This window comes from Pyrgilauda ruficollis, unplaced genomic scaffold, assembly GCF_017590135.1.
Source record: "Pyrgilauda ruficollis isolate IOZ18807 unplaced genomic scaffold, ASM1759013v1 scaffold16, whole genome shotgun sequence".
Taxonomy (NCBI): Eukaryota; Metazoa; Chordata; class Aves; order Passeriformes; family Passeridae; genus Pyrgilauda; species Pyrgilauda ruficollis.
This window is the reverse complement of record NW_024514764.1, coordinates 12,518,709-12,537,677: the sequence shown is the minus strand read 5'-3', so window position 1 is coordinate 12,537,677 and position 18,969 is coordinate 12,518,709. Positions and strand designations below refer to the sequence as shown.

Sequence of the window (18,969 nt, the reverse complement as noted above, 5' to 3'; positions counted from 1 at the left end):
TCTTGGGTTTCAGCAATCAGCCCAGCAGGGCAAAGCGGAAGGGCCCCTCCAACGAGGACTTGAGGAAAACACAGAAGAGGGCCAAACTGGAGCCTAAGGATGAAGATTTGCAGGTTGCCATGGCAATGTCACGCTCTCTGTTGGAGCAAGAAAAGCAGGAGCAAGCAAAATCAGTTACAGATGTGAAAGCAGTGGCTGCTTTCCCAATCAAATGGAAGCCAGGATCAGGTATGTGTTACAGCAAGTTAGTGTCTGAGGCTGTGTTATTGCAGGAGTAACAGGGCTGTGCTCACCAAAACTTCCCTGTTGGATACAGGAGGGATGACAGCCCTGTTTCTGGTTTGTTTAAGCTGTCAGAGCTTCAACAATCTGCAGTATCCAGATGCAGTCAAGAATGACAGCAGGATGTCCATGGGTTTCAGGAATCCTGTGCTTTTTTTCACTGATGTGTTGTTTTGAATCTGTAAAATAGTCTTAAGCTGTTGTTTCTTGTAAACTGTGGAAGTGAGGAGAAATAATAGGAAAATATGATTGCTATTTCTCTTTTGCTAGTCCTCCTGCTGCAGCCTGGATTAATGCAGCTGTTTCAGCGTTATCTCCTATCACTTTGTCCTTTCTGCAGTGCCATGTGTGTTCAGTACATGCTGCTGAGCAGGGCCTCACCATTCCAGAGTGCAGAAGGGTTTAGAAAGGCAGACAACTGCCTTTGGGGAGAGGGGAGAGGGTTGAGAGCTGTTCAGAGGGGAGACTTCACTCTTCACAACCCTGCTTTTGCCCACAGGTGCTCCCAGCTGGATTTGGGGTTGGCCATTAGTAGTCACTGATTACAGCACTGAAGAAGCTGCTGTGTTGATCTCCTCTGCCCTGTGTGTTCAAGTGTTTACTTACTTGGGTTCCTTTTCTTTTTAAAGAGAAAAAAAGGCGTAGGAAAGGCACCAGTGCCCCTCCACCTCTGCTGCTGCAGGACCCGGAGAAAGTCCACAAGAGGATCCAGGAGAGAGTAGCTATGATGCTGACAGAAGAGGTGGAATTCCCTCCCACCCCTCAGCTGCCCATTAGTAGGATTCTGGAGGATGAATCTGGAACAGCAGCCTGGCTCATGCCATTGTGCAAAGCCAAGAAATGCTTTTTATGGAACATCAGTGCTCTGACAGGACCCTGTGACCCTGAGTCATTCTACACTGCAGCCTTAACCCCTCCAATTGTGCCCTGGAAGCCTGTGCAGGTGGGGCTCTGTTGTCCTTGCTCTGGTATGTGTGTGCCCTAGTTGTTGATACTTGCCCTGTGTCCCTTCTGTTTCCTGACTTGGAAGGTAAACCAGTGATCCCCTCTCTCTGCACACTCACTGCCCGTGCTCTTCTCCCCTGGTCTTACACAGTAAGGTTTGAGGATCTTGAACTTTCATTTCTGTCTTTTGGAGAGGATAGGAAGGTTCATGGTTTACCATGGTTACCATGGTTTTTCGAGCTTTCAGAAAGTAAAAGGGATGGGAACAGAGAGTACTGACTAAAGGGTCCCCATCCTGCTCATTGTGCCATTAGTTTGTCCATATTTACAGCAGCCTGGCTCTTGTTTTTGTACTTGGCACTTCTTTCTGGTCAGTTCTAGTGTGAACTTTGCCCATCTTGCACTCAGAAAGGACTGGAGAGAAAAATTTAAACTGAAGCCTGATATTGCTAGCACAGAGAAGGTGGGAGTGCCTGGAGTTGTACAGCAAAGCATTTGCACTCAGGCTTTCCCTGTGCATCCCACTGCCTCCTGCTGCATGTGAGCGTTGGTCCAGGTCTCAGTTCCACTCTTTCATTTTGGTTCCATCTGGACATGCCTCTTCCAGTGCTCTGTATTTTTATAAAAAGTGCCCAAAGAAACAGACAAAGCTCTTTCAGTCTCTTTTCTCCAAGACTGCTATCACTTCTCTTTCTTCCCTCTTTCTTCTCTTGAAGAAGTGTTTGGTGCTCCTGTTCAAAATCTACTGTGCATATTTAGGTGCTTATTTAATACTTGTTCCCTAGTCAAAGCCCAATGTTTCTCTGGCTTGTTGCAGGTTGAGGCTGAAGAGGAGGGACTTCATTCTAGGAAGTTTTGACCTTTCATTCAAGCCAGAAACTGCCAGAAAAGTTTAAAAATAAAAAGCTGGAAGGTCTTTAAAATCGTGGCAAGAGTGTGTTTTTCCTCTGATTCTTTCCATTCACAGAAATGTCTGAACTATTTTTATGTAGAAATAAACAAGCAAAATTATTTTTTGGAAAATGAAGACCAAACCTGGAAAATACCCAGTCCAAGGTGAAAGTTTGATTTAGTCACATGTAACTGCAAAAGCACTTCAGAACTTGAACAGAAGCACCTGGAGAGCTTCAGCTGTGACTTTTGCCAGGAACTCCAGCTATAATTAAATATTTAGATGTTGAATTGGGAGCATTTTCCCCCATCCTTTCTCCCTGCTTGGCAGTTGCCTGCACAGACATGCTCCTGCAGAAACCAACTTTCCTGCATTTTCCATTGTAGTTTTCTTTCTTCTCTTCAGAGCTGTCTTATCTCTGGAGATGGACCATAGTTCTTCATAGAACTGCAGAGAGCTGCTCCTCAGAATCCCCTGTACCTGGGCAATGCTCTGTGATCCTTCACAAATGCTTCAGGAGTATGAAGTAGGCACTGTACTCTGAGCTTTGCAAATACATAAAACAAGACCTAATTTATTGGTGTCTTTTTTTTCCTCCTCACTTGATCAGAATAAGCCAGAGAACCTTCAGCCATCGGTGGGATCTCATCAGCCAAAAGTACCCCAGCAAACTCAGCCTGACCTCAGTTCTCAGGAGCCCAATTGCACAAAGGTTGGAGGCCAAACTTCTGATGAATCCAAGCCAGGCCCTGAAGGAGATGGGCAGCTTTTATCCCCAAGCCAGAAGGACATTGAGACCCTGCAGGACCTGGTGGAGTTGGCCAGGGAAGGACTCACCCTGACTCAGTGGAACCTTGACACTGGCCATGTTCAGGCAGCAGAGCAGCCAGGTGAGTTCTGGCAGCTTTGTGAGCCCTGCCCCTGGTTCGTTCAGCTGCACAGAGCCAGGCTGTGGCTGGGCTGAGTCAGGGAGCCACAGCAGCACCCACAGGTTGGTGGTGTTGATCCAAGAGGTGGTACTGTGGGGGCACATTTTCCTGCAATAAGATGTAGATACAGTCAACCTGATATTTGAAATGATTCATAAATCCCAGCTTTTACAGGAATTCCTGGACAGCAGATTCTAAATTTTATTTTAAAATTAAAGAAATTGAAATATTTTCTGCCAGGAGGGAGCCTGGATGTGTTCAAAAATCTTCATTCCTGCTTATCTTGGGCATACAAGAGAGCTGGAGAGGGACTTTTCACAAGGACATATAGGACATGGGGGATTGGCTTCAAACTGAAGTAGGTTATATTTAGATTAGATACTGGGAAGAAATTTTTCCCTATGAGGGTGCTGAGGCCCTGGCACAGAGTGCCCAGAGCAGCTGTGGCTGCCCCTGGATCCCTGGAAGTGTCCAAGACCAGGTTGGACAGGGCTTGGAGCAACCTAGGGAAGTGGAAGGTGTCCCTGCCATGGCAGGGGTGGTAGTGGATGGGCTTTAAAGTCCCTTCCAACCCAAACCAGTTTGTGATTCCATGATTCTACGTGGACAGCCTTTCTGTTCTGTGCACTGTCTTTTCAGGTCTTGAGACAGTTGGATGAGAGATGCACAAGAGGGATGATTTTGTGTTGGACATCGATTACACAAACCTGAAGTTTATCTGTGCCTACTCAGGGTTGAAAAAATGCAACACCTGGAATTCCTCTGTGGGCAACTCTCTAATGTCCCCAGTCACAGTTGCATGTGGTGCACAACTGCACATTTTGAGGGCAGTGGTACCCCTTGAAAGTGCTCTGGCTCTTCAGCAGAATCTGTTGTGTCTCCTGTTCATCTGTGAAAGAGAACATGGTTCCTAAGCTCACCTGTCTGCATTTGCACTTGGATATAATTCTCCTCACTTCCCCTGCTAAACTGCAGCAAATGGTCCCTGGCCCTTTAATGTATATAAATAACAGTGAAATGGTGCTTAGGTACCCTCAGCCTGTCACAACCCTGAGCCAAACCCTGCAAAAAGCCATGAGGGAGAGGCTGAGCCTTCAGCCCAGCCAGCCTGGTCATAGCAGCTGTCACAGCAAGGATCCTCTTAGGAGTTCTCAGATCATTCTGTCTCACAAGGACGTTGTATGTGATTTGTGATGTGCATTTTCTTCCCTGAGGAGAAGAAGTGACTTCCAGTGATCCCCCACTTAGTGGCTTTGTGCCCCCATCCAAGAAGAAGAGCCTCCTCAGGAGCAGCACCAAAAGAGTAAGGATAACCTTTTTTTCTACTCTTTATATATTCATCTATAACGATTAAAAACTGTTGCCTTTGTGCAGTTCAAAGAAGTGTGGAATATTTCCCATTCCTCTCTGTGGAAACAAAGTGGTGCTTAAGGTTCACAGTGACTTGAGGATTCCTCGTGGGCACAGGTGAGATCAGCACACCTGGGGTGTTCCATCCATGCCCACGAGAGCCTGGGGATTTTTCAGTACTTGTCCTACCTGCTGAGAGATTACTCAAATGCCAGGGAACAGAAGGCCAGGCTGTGCAGGTTAGGGAGCGTGGTGCTTAAGGTTCACAGTGACTTGAGGATTCCTCGTGGGCACAGGTGAGATCAGCACACCTGGGGTGTTCCATCCATGCCCACGAGAGCCTGGGGATTTTTCAGTACTTGTCCTACCTGCTGAGAGATTACTCAAATACCAGGCTGTGCAGGTTAGGGAGCTGTAGCACTGAGAGTGTTTGAGGGTAGGAAGCAGGGATGCAGCTGCAGAATGTTATGCAGTACACTGCTTTAATGCCCAGGTTATCCAGGAGAAAACTGGCAGCAGCCCAGGAGAGACAGAGCTGCTGCTGCTGCTCCCTCTGGGCTCACACCCCCAGCTCTGGCTGGTGCTGAATGGAGCTCCTTCCTCCTTGGGCGCCTTCCTCCCCACACCGTGTCCTGCAGTGGGAGGGGGAATTCTTGCAAGGACTGGTTGACTTGTACTAAATCCTGGCATAAAGGCCTGGTAGATGATGGAATGTTGTGAGGGCCATGGAAGATGAGCAGGTTTTGCTGCTAATTGAGCTTTTAAAGGGTTTGGTGTAGAAAAGCCTCAGTTGTGGGAACACAGGGGATCTAGTTTGAAAATCAGTGTGTGCTCTGTGGTGACTGAGTGAGAAACACAGCCTAGTAAGTCACAGATGATTTTTTTGTCAAGCCTGTGGTGTTGTCTAGATGTCATCTTATCCCACATGCACCAGAGGATGTGTAATTTTCCATGAATGTATAATCAGTTTTATTCAATTAAAGTTCATACAAAGTAAAACTAATTCATTTTCTTACCAAGGTCATCCACTTTATCTGATTAAACTTACTATCTTTTGTTTGATAATAAATAATCATGCCCTGAAAGGAAGTACATTTTGGTGCTGGATAAATTTTGATGCTCTTAACACACTTTCACATTGTGCTTAAAGGATTAAGATACTTCTAAAAGGAGACAATTCCTTGAGGTGAGAATTGGTATTCAACTTGAGGATCCCAGCTACTTGGTACAGAAACTCTAGATATTCTTTGGGAATATTAAAAAAAAAAATTATCCTTAGCAGGAAAAGGCCTTGTTTTGTTTTTCTATTAAACCAGAGGCCTTTAGCAATACAGAAACTGTTCTCACAGTGCTGCTGAAACTCAGTTGCTCCCAGCAAAACAAGTATGGTCATTTTTTCAGAGTCTGTTTGTTTCCATTGTAGTTTTCCTGAGCCAGTGAAGTGTTGTTGAAGAGCTGGATTGCTGAGTGGGAGAGATTTGTGCTTTATATGAGCACAGTGTAACCACGTAGAGCAAATGCACTCCCTGCATTGGTAACAGTCCCCCGTGCTGAAGACCCTTGGTCACATCAGTGGGGTCCAGTCTCAGTGGCCTCCTCAGCAGGAGAGAATGTTCTGGTGTGTTCTCCAACACACAGCTCATACCTGCTCAGAGCTGCCTTCTGGCCAGTTTCTTTGCCTTGCACAGAGAGTGGAGCAGCCAGGAGGTTTCTGGCCTTGTTTAATTTCCCCATTCCTGATTGATAATTTTAGCACCAGCAGGAAAGCTGTTCTGGGCTCGCTGCCTGGAGTGTCACATCTGGAGCCTGTGTTTGCTGGCAGCCCCAGAGCAGCCTCACAGGTATCCCACCTGCCAAGAATAAGAAAACAAGAGGAGTCAGCTTAGTTTCCAGACTGAGTTTCCTGTCTTCCCTGTGGAGATCAGTCACAGCACTGCCACAACGTGCAGAATGTTCCCTAGCCCACCTATGAAGGCTGGGAGAAGTGTTCTGGTGTGTGCTGCTAATTCTTACTGGATGGAGTGAGTTGAAAGGTTGGCTCTCCACAGCCCACTGCTAATGTAGAAACCTGCTAAGAAAATTAAGAGCTGTGTTGCTCCAGGTGGAACTGCACGTCCTGCAGGTGTTTCCTGGAATAAAACTTGCAGTTCCTCAGCTCTGCAGTAGGTTTGAAAAGCACAAGGTCAATGATTAGGGTGTCAGCCATAAACTGGTTTTCATGTGCAGTTAGGCAGTTTCTCAACCCAGCTGTGATCTGAGGGTGTTTCACAGTTCCCTGAAGCACTTCAGGGCCACCTCCAGAGCTACAACACTAGGAGGGATCTGAGTCTTCAGGAGATTGTCTGGGAGCAGCTCCAGAGGAGCTGTCTTGCCATCTTTGCTGTCTTTGGCAGCGTACCCCAAGCCTGACCTTACTGTCACCATAACCAGCCACAGGTAACTCAGCCCTCCCCAGAATTCTAGCCAGGGGCTCTGGAATGATAATAAAAGTTGTGTTTCTTTTTTAAAATGGAGTGGAATTTACAAAAGAGATTTCAGTGGCATGCTCATAAATTCCTTTGAACTGGATGCTTACATTAGTTTTATTCGATGGGGGCTTCTTGTTGCAGAGCTGCTCTTCTCAGCTGTCATTGCCAGACAGTAAAAAGAGAGAAGAAAGGCTCATTACCCCTTCCTGAATCATCCTCTTTCCTCTTATCCTGATTTTAGTGAATTGAGTTCAAGTCTGTTGAAGTGGAACTTACAGTTTGCTAAAATTGTGGTGGGAGGCAGTAGATCAAGAGACCAGCTATAGGCTGTGGCTAGACCACAGCAGGAAACGTGTGGTGAGATCTGAGGGTGATAATGTGCTGTGACACAATACAGCAGAATACAACACCACTGCCCTTTCTCCACAATGGGCAGGCTGTGAAAAAGTAGAGGAAAACAGAGCAGGAATGTCTGTTAGACTTCTCTGCTTGTCCTGTGGAAGACCTGAAGTTCATAAAGCTGATACTATCTTCAGGAGGCAGAGGTGGTATGTCCAGGCTGGGCCCGCAGCACAGCAGTGCGGATAAACTGGGTTACTCTCTTCTTATTTTTGTGGGAAAGTGTTTGACATCTCTAACCTAACACCTGTCTTTGTGTTCCTTCTGTGTCCTAGTCCTCTCTGGGGCTGCTGGCTCAAGATTTTGGTGCCATGGTCAACAACCCCCACCTGAGTGATGTCCAGTTCCAGGTGGACAGCGGGGACGTCCTCTACGCTCACCTGTTCGTGCTGTACGCGCGGTGTCCAGCGGCGGCTCAGGCTGTGAGTGCTGCTGGCATTCCTTCTGCTCCTGCTTAGGAGAGCCCAGCCTGCCCCATCCCACAGCCAGCCAGTGCCCCAAACCAGCACACAGCACTGCTGGCCTGAATGGCAACTGCCTCAGGACTGCAGTGGTGTTTCAGCTTAGGAAATCAGAATAAATCCTGACAAAGTGGTGAAAGATGTGCTACTTTATCCTATTCAGGGAGGCTATGGGGAGTCAATGCAATCCTTGCATTCCACCCATGAGCAATGAAGGAAGCTTTCAAAGTGCTTCTTGCCCTTGCATTTTTGTCCCTGTGCAAGCACAGACTGCCTTGTCCATCTTGGTGTGTCCTGCCTGACCCCGGGCTAGGAAATGTGAGCAGGGAATTGGAAGTTTCTGGGACAGAGGTTTTGTCACTCTTGCTTTGGAGGTACCTGCACTAACTGTGCTTTTTGCAAGGCTAGTGAAGGAGTTCCTATGTTCCCAGAGCATGTTAGGCTGAATAGTGCCCAGCCTGCTCCTGTGCAGCTTTCAGGTCAATTCAAAACAGACCAGATGAAGCTCATACAGAGAGGTGTAGATGTAAGTTGGGCTGGAAAGTAATTTGATTGCAAAACTAAGTGGCTAAATCTAAGACCACCTTTTATAAATGTGACTAAGGCAAGTAGTTAAAGTTAACAGCCATAGGGTCAGGAAGGACATGGCCTGTTCCATAGGGAGCTCTGCGTAACTGCCCGCCTTGGCATCCTGGTCCCGGGGCTGGGCATGAGTGAATGGAAGGAGCTGATGGGAGCAAGGATGAATGTAGGTGTTGTGTTGCTTTATCAGCAAACAGACTTTGCTTTCTGTGGCCCAGGTGCACAGCGAGGGGTTGGTGGTGGAGGAGGACGGGGCCGCGCCGACGCGCCGGGCGCTGCTGAGCGATGTGTCGGCCGAGGCTGTGGCTGCCTTCCTGCGGTACCTCTATGCTGCTGACACCAACTTCCCTGCTGGGCTGTGGCCCCAGCTGCAGGCTCTGGCTGCCAGGTGTGTACCCTGAGCATGTTTTGGAATCCCTCAGGCTTTCAGCCACACAGACCCCAGTTTGAGATCTTTCATTGCAGTTTTAGGGGCTTACAAATTCCATGGTCCTTTGCTACATCTTAAATGGAGCTTGCCTGTAAGGACATCCTGCCTCAGTTGAAAAACTGTGTTGGAGGTTTTGTGTTCAGTAAATGCTCAGCAGACTTTGGCTGAGTTTTGTCTCAGGATGTCTGTTGGCAGCTGATGTTGAAAATGATGAGCACAACTTCTGTTATGTGATTCTCACTTCATCTGAACAACACTTGTAGAATGTATTGGATGCTCAGGCTTTAAGGTGTGTCAGCCGTGCTCTCAGTCGTGGTCCTAGGCGTGCACTAAGAGTGTGAAACAGAAGTGGTTGCTGAGATATGGGTGGGACATGGTTGGGGCTTGCCAAATGTATATAGAGAGGTGCCATGTCACTCAAAAAAGCCAGGAATCTTGCACATGGCAGATATTATCCAGCCCCATCCATTCCATGGGACTTTCCCATTGCCAAGGGGATTTAATATAGTCAGTCTCAAACACAGAAAAAGAAGAATGTGCCTGATACTTTCATGTGAGTGACACCTGGAAAAGGGTATTTGGAATTTTAGGAGTACACTGGAGCTTGTACATCTTAGGAAATTCAACATTCTCATGTAAATTCCTTACAAAGCTCGCAAAAGTGATCTGACAGCCAAATGTTGAAGAAATACTGGAGGAGGAAATACTAATGTTCCTATTGTATCCTTGCAGGTTTGGTGTGAGGGAACTGATGGCAGAGTGTGAAAGCAGCACTGGAGAGAGCCAGGTGTCCTCTGGAGTGGATTCAGAAGATGATCTTATCTCTGTGAGGGATGATGAAGATTGTGAGGACAGAGCTGAGAACTTCCAAGACCTCTTGAAGTCAGTGTGGGTGGGTGAAGATGAGGAAGAAGTAGCTATGCTGAGCCCTGAGTGCCAGAAGGAGGATGACAGTGAGGTGGGAGAACAAGAGCTGGAGGAAATCTATGAGTTTGCTGCAACTCAGAGGAAGATGGCTCAGGGTGAAAGAGAGGTGAGCAAGGGAACAGACTGCAGCATCTGCAGTGACACCGAGGCAGTCCAAGGTACAAACCAGCAAACTGAGCAGGAAGAGGTAAAGAGACCTGAATCTGCTTCAGTAAGCAACAGCCTCAAAGATCTGAGGGATGGCAACAATGTGGAAAGATCTAAATGTGACTTTTCTGCACAAGAAGAGAAGATGCAGAATATAAACAGGTGCAAGACCATGAATGATCCACAGACCTCTATTGTGCCTCACCACAATAAACCTCAGAAATGGGATGGAACTTCCCATGGTGCTAATGAAGGAGGGGCTGTTAGGGGATGTGAGGATGTGAAGGATTCCAGGTCACCTCAGCTCTCACATGACAAGGCAAATCACTGTGAAGAGCAGTTTCCTGGTTTCCAGGGTGATACTGATATAAATGACAGCTATGAACGTTTGTTTTCTGCCTCTCAGGGGTGTCACTGTGAGCCTTCCCCGGTGAAAGAAGTTACCAAAGAATCAGGAAAGTTCCCTAGTGAAAAACATGTTGGTCTTAATGATTCACTTCTGTTCAGCAAGTCACAAAAAGACTGCTCTCCATGTAAGAATGGATTTTGTAGGAGTCCAGCTCCCCAGCCTTATGTGTCCCTTTTTCCTGCTCTTGGCTCTTCACCTGCATCTCCAAAATCAGAGGGAAAGTTTGCCAGGGAACATGTGTCAACACCAAAGCAAAACAAAAAGGAAAAGTCATTCCCACCTTATGAAATGCAGTCCCAGAAAGTCAAGGAGCTGGGTGCCGTATCAGAAAATGAGATCACAGTTTCTCCAGCAGAGCTTCCTCACAGTGAATCAAACAAGCACACACATGTCCCCATGTTGTCATCACCAGGCAGGACTCAGGATACTGCAGCTCAGGGGATCAAGGAGGGTGATGTTATTGTTTTATCCTCTTCTGATGATGAAATGGAGTTACAGCAAGGCAAGAAGTTGCCAGAGTCTGACTTTGCTCTGAAGGAAATGGAAGTTCCTGGGCACCTGAAGTGTACAGACATGGAACAAGGTATTGATATACCAAAACCTGACCATAACTCATCAGTCCTTGAAACAGAGCAGAGATCAGCCCAGGTCTCATGTGGCAATACAGACACAGTGTGTGTAAGTGGTGATGTAAAGGTGTCCCCTGAATTTCCTCTCAGCAAACAAACGGGTGCTTGTACAGAGGTCAAACAGAGTCCAAACCCAAGCCCTGGGAAGAGGCTCAGTAATGAAATGTCTCCAGGCACAGACAGCTCTTGGCTTGTGCCAGGAACACCAGTTCTGAGCAAAAGCAGAAGCTTCTCAACACAGACTCTGGTCACAAGTATTAATTCTTTAAAGGGTCCAGGATCTAAACTCAGCACAAAGAACTTAGCAGCAAGTAATAGTAACCATGAAATGGCTGGAAATTTAATAAAAGTTCATGAAACAGCATTGTCAGACAAACATTTGCCTGTGGAGAACTTGGCCAGTGGAAAGAGCCCACCCAGCAGCCCAGCAGCAGAATCCTTTTCCAAGAACCCCCTTCCAGCTTCTCCAGTAGATCCAGTTCTCCTCTCCCCTGGCCACACCAACACAGAAGGCAAATGTGCCAATGTCTCAGGTTTACCCACACCGGTGCCTCCGTGCCAGGAGCAGCCACTGGAAAATAACATCAGTGTGGTTGAGCTGGAGGACAGCGACAGGGAAGTAAGTCTGCCTTCTCTGGGTAGCAGTGTCTTGCTGTGTGAGGAGCCCCCAATCCCTGTTGATGACTGCTGGCACGTTGGGTATCTGTCACCAGCCAGAGGTGACAGCCACGACTCCAGCCCAGTCAGCCGTGCAAAGACCAGCGTGGCCAGCAGCCCCAGCCCTGGCTCTTGGCAGGGGCAGGGGGAGAGCCCAGTCCAGGTGCAGGGAATTCAGGGCAGCACCCCTCTCCAAGGAAGTCCTGCTGGCAGGAGAACAACTTTGCACTGCCTTGAGAAGAGCCCTATTGAGCCATGTTCATCAGTGGGCAGCAGAGCCAGTTACCTGGACTCCAAAATCTGGGATGACTGGAATGGAGAAGAGAAGGAAGATGAACTTCCAGAGATTCTTCCTCTGTCTCAGAGGTTGGCAGCTGCAGCAGGGGCCTGTCAGAGAGATCCTGTCAAGACTCCTGGTGAGAGCTTATATTGATACTAGATTTATTGGGCTAGGTTAAACTGCTTTTATTTTAGTGATTATCTTTCCTGTGATGCACTCGACATACTGAAAGACTCTTTGGGCTTTCTGATGCAAAACAGTTGGCAGGGCCAGGCACAGAGAAGGTGCAGGCATTTGCTTTGGGAAAGAGCCTGTCTACATGTGGGATTCCTGGAGTGTTTCATTGTCACCAGTCCTTTGGTAGTGACAGTACTCCTTGCAGAAGCTGTGGGTTCGTGGATAGAGAAAAAACAACCAAAGCAGAACAAAACACAGGCCTGCTTGCCAGTGGACTGCTGTAACTGATATTGCAGTATGTAATTAAATCATCATTATTATACTAAATGATTAGTTTAAGGGGTGATTAGAACACGATGTGTGAGACTGCCTGTGCTTCACAGTATGAGTAAACTGGTATCACTAAATCAACATCTAACTGCAGACCCCGGTAGCTTGATTTGCTCAATTGTGTTATGCATCAATACTCTGTTAGGAAATTTGCTTCCTGGGAGAAGGACCACTGCACAGAATTCAGTAAACGTGGTTTTAACTGCTTTCTAAATGTTGCCTGTTCTAACAAAGCCCTGGATGGCCTCATTTTCAGATGTGACATATGTCCCAGTTTAAACCGTTTTCTGATGTAAAGTCAATGAAAACCAAGTATCCCAATTAAGGGGGGAAAAAAAAAGTGCTGACTATTCTATCCAATATGAAGCTGAGTAATAACTAAAGCAGCTAATAAGGAAGTATTAAACAATTATTAGATAATACTAGATTTCTGCCACTAAGAGGAGAAGTTACCAGCCATTTTAAGTCCTTTCTGTACTGATTCTCATCACAGTAATTTCATTCTGCTGCAGAACCGTCCTGTCAGGAGAACAACAGGTCCCCCAGCACTCCAGTGACACCCATGCCAGCTTATTCCATCATGGAGACCCCGCAGCTGAAGAAGGAGCTGAGCAGGTGAGCATTACCTCCCCCAGTACAAGAGGTACCTGCTGGCAGGCAGTGTGAAAGAAAGTGAGCCATGGTGAAGCTCCAGCCAGTGCTTTCTGAGGTCACATCACACTTTTCCAGCTGCACTTCCTGGCCTGAACCTCTTGCTGAGCTGTGACAATGGAAAGTGCCGCGTTACTGTAACCTAAATTCCCACCTTCTCTTTCAGATTCGGTGTCCGTGCTCTCCCAAAGCGCCAGATGGTGTTGAAGCTGAAGGAGATATTCCAGTACACTCACCAGGATGGGGACTCTGACTTTGAGGATGAAATCTCCTATTCCCAGCCCCTCCCACAGAAGTCCCCGAGGCAGCCGAAGGCGGGCCGGGCTGCAGGCGGGAATCGCTCCGGCGCCCCGAGGGTTGTGGGCAAGAGGAAGCAGCTTGCCAAGGCTTCTGCAGGGCTCCCTAGGGGTGAGGCTGATGGGGCATCCCATGGAACAGGCTGTGCCGCACCCAAGGACAGAGCTAAAGTGACACATTGCCCAGAAGGAGCCAAAGAGCAGGAAATGCCATCTGAGTCCCTGGCAGCTGATGGCGAGGAGCTCCCAGCATCCCAGGAGTCGGCACGTTCTTCAGTGGATGGAAGTGACATCTCCTTTGGTTCACAGAGGTGAGGCAGTGCAGTCCTAGACAAAACACTCAGGGGTGCAGGACAGAGATGAGATAGGAATGAGGCAAACAGAGGTGACTGTCCCTGTGGCCTGGAGTTGCCTTGCCACCTCCTTGAGTGTGTCATGTGGAGGTCAGCACACTCCTACAAAAGAAACAGACTTTGGATTTTCAGCCTAATTCCCAATGAACTATTCTCAGAACATAAAAGGGCTGCTTATGAGCAAGGCCCAAATCTGGTATGCCTGGTCTGCAGGTGAGTCTCCATGGAGCACTCCATGCTGCCTGAGAACCTGCAGCTGGAGTTGGGAGAGGACAGCACAGCAGCCCTTGGCAGAACCTCCCAGGAGGGAAGGGCCAGGAGCCAGAAATTCCATACAGCTCTGGGCTGGGTGAGTTGGACCAGCACTGTCCTGGCTGGGATAGGAAGTTTGCAGAAGCCCTGCCATGTTCTGCCTCATTCATTTTGTGGGTGCTGGTAGTGCATGGGTGCTTGTAGTGCAGGGTCTGTGATCCCACAGAGGGAAGTCATAGGGCTTCACCATCAAGGATTTGGGGAGCTCTGGTCCTGTTCTTGTTGGCCTGTTCTTTCCTTGACCTCTGCTCTGTTTTGTCCTGCTTTTAGTTCCTTTGTGAATGGATTTGAAACCTGTGCTTTTACATCTGAGGAGGAAGAAGAGGAATTTCCAGCATCTCAAGCAGCAGCTCGGGAAGAGGAGAAGCTGGAGGCAGTCAGGTGCTACATCCGCTCAAACACGGCCCTGTACAACAGGATTCTCTTCTACGAGCCCATCGAGCTGGCTGATCTGCACGCAGAGCTCAAACAGAATGGCATTAAAATTTCCAAGGCAAAGCTGCTGGACTTTCTGGATTCTCAGTGCATCACATCTACCATGGCCAGAGCCCGGAAAGAGCAGGAACAGAAAAGGAAGGAGAGCAGAAAACAGAGAAGGCGATACCGAGTGAAGCCCACCCCTACCCGCTGAAACTCCTGTGCGTGGATCACTGCCACGCTGGAAAAGCCCCTTCCCAGCTGCTGCTCCGGCAGCAGGCGATGGGTGGAGCACTGCTGCTCCTCGTGGCCTGATCCTGGGTGACATCCTGGAGAACGGAGCTGCACTCCCATTGCCAGCCCTCTGCTCCGATGGCACAAACGCCCCGTGGCTGCCCTGCCTTCAGCACACAGCTCACCTGCAACCTCTTTTCACCCAGTTTTACTCTTGTGCCTTTTCTTTCCGTTTTTCCAATAGGTCTTGGGTCCCAAACTTTTCTTTGTGCTGGTGCTTCCCTCAGTGCCAGGACCTATTCCCTGGATTTGGGCTGAGAAATGCTTCACCCTTCACGTTTCAGGGTTCAATCCACTCTGTCAAGTGCTGTCTGTTTACACTCCTGTGACTTCCATCTTCACTTCTTCAGCACAGTTTGCACTGCTGATTTTTAAGGCAGGGAATGCTGTGGAAATACATAAAAGGCTTTTTTTCTTGCTTCACTTGGCAATCTCTACTAAAACTCTAAATCTGTGTTTCTGAAATAGCTGCAGAACAGGGTAGGGGTTTGTTCTGTTCCCTTTGTGACACCTCCCAAAAGCACCCCTGACACCTGATGTCACAGGAAAGCGCCCAGCAGAGATGTCTTTAAGAAAAGTGACCACTGGAACTTTTCAGCACTTGTCACAGCTTGAGCTAAAGCCACTGCCTGGATTAGTCCCATTGCCAAACTGGACTGATCACAGTGGTAAAGTGTCTGGGACTTCTGGAGAAGTCTTGGACCCTAAATTGTTGTATTTTATATATTGACCTTTATAACAGCTTCTGACTTCTGTCTGTTCTGGCAGTTCTGTGTGCAAAGGCTCACTGAAAAACAGGGACAGAACACAAAAAGAGGGCAGATTTCTAGATATCTTTGTATATGTTGGACATAATTTTTTTTAAATACAGAATTTGATTTTTATTTATATTATATACAATAAACAATTCAAATCCTGTCCATTCTCATATGGAACAGTTAAACAAACACAGGATTGTATAGAAAACAAACTTTATGGTACTAGACTACTCTTCCCATCTTCGACTAGGGGGTGTGAACATGACTGGGAAGCCTATGGCTAAAAAACCTAAACTTGAACTCTCTGAAAAACTTCAACTGGAGGTGGAGAAGACTTCGGGGACACCTGTTTTCCTAATGGCAAAGGGGTTCCTAACACCTATGGGCGGGAATGTCCCAGTGCCCGGGCTCAGCACTGATCATACATTCCCTGCCATGTCCAGCAAGCCCAGAGCTGAGCTGGGCTGGAGAGCCAGAGGAGAGGCGAGAAGTGGAGTCTCCTCCTCTCCTGAGGGCCAGGCTGCCTTCGCCTCTTCCCTGCGGGCACCGGCCTCTGCCGGGAGCGGCGGCGCCTCCTCAGGGCCCGGCTCGGCGGCAGCAGCTCCTCGGCACGGCCGGGCAGGGGCCGAGGGCTCTGGCTCTTCTCCCGCACCGCAGCCCAGGGAGCCGTGGAAGGGCCACAGCGGCCGCAGGGGCCGAGCCTTTGGCCTCTCCTGCACAGAGAGCCTCGGGCCCGGCCGGGCTGCCCCGGGCAGAGGCTGCAGCGAGCAGAGCTCCGGCCGCCCCTGCCGGGGCTCCCTGGGGCTCAGCCGGGCCCCGTTCCTGCCCGGGCCCGGGCTCAGCCCCGCTCTGCCTCCGCGCCTCGGCCAAGGGGCTGCCCCGGAGCCCAGCGCCCTCGGGCCCCCCAGCTCTGCTGCCCCGGGGGCTCTCAGCCCTGTCCCGCACCCTCCTGGCCCGAGGCCTTGGCGGCCCCCGGCCCGGCTGCCCCAGGCCCTCCCTCACCTCTCCCCAGCAGCTCCCGAGCCCTTTGCCCGGGAGCCAGCGCAGGTGAAGGCCCTTGAGAAGCAGGGCCAGGGCTGGCACATCCACGGCAGCGCCTCCAGGACCAGCAGTGTCCCTCACTGGCGCCACGTCCTGCTCTTGCAGGAGCTCGGGAAGCGCTTCCCAGGTCCCGTGTCCCGGCAGCGGGGCTGGAAGGCTCCAGGGGCTGCACCAAGAGCAGCAGCACCGAGAGCTGCAGCAGCCGGGAGAGCCCCTGGCTGCCCATGGTGCTGTGAAGGCCGAGCTGCCGCCCTCAACAGGCTCTGCCCGTCCTTCCCAGCCCACTTCTGCCTGGGCTCTGGGCACGGCGACGGGCTGGGGACACTCATCAGCCACCACGCTGTCCCCAAAGGCTGTGATGAATCACGGAATCAGTTGGGGTGGAAGAGCCCTGAGTCCAACTGGGACCCAGCTCCCCCATGGGAACCAGACCAGAGCTTTCAGTGGCCCTCCCAGGCTTTGCTTGAACACTTCCCACCACAGTTAATCTCCCACCCCCCTGGGCAGCCCATTCCAATATCTAATCACTCTTTCTGGGTAGAAATTCTTTCTAGGGTCCCGTCTAAACCTCCACTGGCACAAGCCTGGAGGGTCTGTGGCTCCAGGCCAGCTGACCTTGGATGGTTGGGATGCTGGGGAAGGGAAACTTTTCCTCTCCCACCTTCCTCACCAAGGGCTGCAAGCAATGACTATTTTGAGGAGGACAGGGCTTTCCTTAACTGGCCTTCCAACTGATGCTGTTCCCTCAGTGTACCTGTATTTCTCTCAAGTACACACCTCACAAGTGGAAAAGCTTCAGTCTTAATAACCAGTCTTAATATGGGAATATAAATCTCCCTTCCTAGTATTTTTGTTCTGCTTTTAGGTAAGACTTATATCAACAATCAAAGATTTTGTGATTGATTATTACATCTTTGCCTTCACTGGAGGCAGCATTCCCGTTCAGTGGATATAAATTATAATCATTCAAATCACATCATGTTTTAAAACACTTTACTAGTGTTTTCAGTGGGAAAAAAAGTTGAATTTTAATGCCACATCTTTGCTGTCAGGGTTTGGAACTGACTCCTTTGTAGATGCTTGCCTTGATGCCTCCTTATTGCTGAAGTTGACAAAATGTAATTCTAAAAGTTTTCTTAGATTATGAGAAAAGGATTTAAAATCTTTTGAAGCCTTCAAGACTACAAGGACATGCCTCAAATACACCGCAAATTATCTGAATCCTGTCTCATTCTCCTGCTTCATTAATCCCTGAGCAAAGTGGGCCTGCCTGAGTTAACACTGCTGTTGCCATCTGCCGGTGCTAATGCATTGCCAAACAATTCACTTTGGAGATATTTCCCTGGGTTTTACATTCCTAAAGCATGCCCCTTATCTTGGAAGATGCACTGTCATAATTCTTTATTTCCAAAGTTACCAAAACTAGTTTTATATGTCCATTGCTTTTAAGACTTTCAATGCTGCCAAAAAGAATCAACTAAATTATTTGTTGGTTTTTTTTAATTGAAGAAATATTATTGTCATTGCACAAAGTTTCTTATATGAGCACCATGTGAACTTCTAATTTTGCTGTGATAATCCAATGAGCAGTGGGATTGATTTGGGATACTCCATAATAGTTTGTGTATTGTCACATTTCCTGCCTGAGAAAAACCAGCCTGTTTATTCTGAAAGGCTGTGCTGCAGATGCCTATGAAATAATTCTGCGTGTGAGACAAGAGCTGTTTTCTCACACAGGCACAGCTCTGTGAGCACAGTCACCCTGTTTGACAGCATTTCATCAGTGGCTGCCATCCCTCACTGTGGCCAAGACCCTTGGAGGGCCCAGCTGAACTAAAGAAATGTGAGAATGCTGTAAAGCCCAGAGCAGTGGCTGCAGTGCCTTTCCCCTGTACCGGGCCAACAGATCCACACTTACAGTGCCAGCGTTTAGATATGGAAGGGATAAATCTGAGAGCAATCCTTCCTGCAGTTCTTCAAGGGGACTTGGAGCTGCTCAGAAAGCACGTTTCAAATGTGCTGGTTGGCTTTCCATACCCTTCCAGTATAAAATTTCTTCTGGCATTTTATGTCAGATGTCTAATGGAACACAAAGTGCCTGGGGGAGGTGATGTAGCCTTTGGCAGAACTATCCCTGTGATTACCCAAGGAAGATGTGGACTCCAAATCCCTGCAAAAGTCAAGGCCAGGTTGGATGGGGTTTGGAGCAACCTGGGATAGTGGAAAGTGTTCCTGCCCATCACACGGGGTCAGATGGGATGGGTTTTAAGGTCCCTTCCAACCCAAACCATGTGTGACTGCTAAGAATTGAGATTGATGCCCGAGATCAGCACAATCCCACTGCTCCCTTCACAACACTTTGGAGACCTGGGTGGCTCCAGCCCCTGACAGTGCCCAGGTTGGGCACCCCTGTCCTGGAAGGACATGGAGCCCAGATACAGATCTCCAGAGTTCTGCTCTGGTGTCCTCTGGAAATGTTCTTCCCTCAGAAATCGCTGGCTGCCATCGCGTCTGGTTCTTTGCGCCTCTGCAGCGAAGGCTCCGTGCTCCCCC

General features: G+C 48.8%; 1 protein-coding gene across 10 annotated transcripts in view; it reads left to right on the top strand.

Annotated features, from left to right (window-relative positions):
- The window catches only part of SLX4 (SLX4 structure-specific endonuclease subunit), a 28,411-nt gene extending 12,842 nt beyond the window's left edge, over nucleotides 1-15,569 (top strand). For 7 of the 10 annotated variants that reach the window (XM_041462604.1, XM_041462611.1, XM_041462602.1 and 4 more), the window contains 10 exons: nucleotides 14-228; nucleotides 912-1,225; nucleotides 2,730-3,009; nucleotides 4,263-4,351; nucleotides 7,541-7,687; nucleotides 8,527-8,696; nucleotides 9,471-11,923; nucleotides 12,807-12,909; nucleotides 13,112-13,552; nucleotides 14,177-15,569. In XM_041462604.1, the coding sequence (XP_041318538.1) occupies nucleotides 14-228; nucleotides 912-1,225; nucleotides 2,730-3,009; nucleotides 4,263-4,351; nucleotides 7,541-7,687; nucleotides 8,527-8,696; nucleotides 9,471-11,923; nucleotides 12,807-12,909; nucleotides 13,112-13,552; nucleotides 14,177-14,537 (4,573 nt within the window). In that variant the 3' untranslated portion in view covers nucleotides 14,538-15,569. Of the gene's footprint in view, nucleotides 1-13; nucleotides 229-911; nucleotides 1,226-2,729; nucleotides 3,010-4,262; nucleotides 4,352-7,540; nucleotides 7,688-8,526; nucleotides 8,697-9,470; nucleotides 11,924-12,806; nucleotides 12,910-13,111; nucleotides 13,553-13,807; nucleotides 13,944-14,176 lie in introns of all 10 variants that reach the window. The other 3 variants (XR_005954727.1, XM_041462610.1, XM_041462609.1) reach the window with 3 other exon arrangements.
- The last annotated feature ends 3,400 nt before the right edge of the window (nucleotides 15,570-18,969 follow it).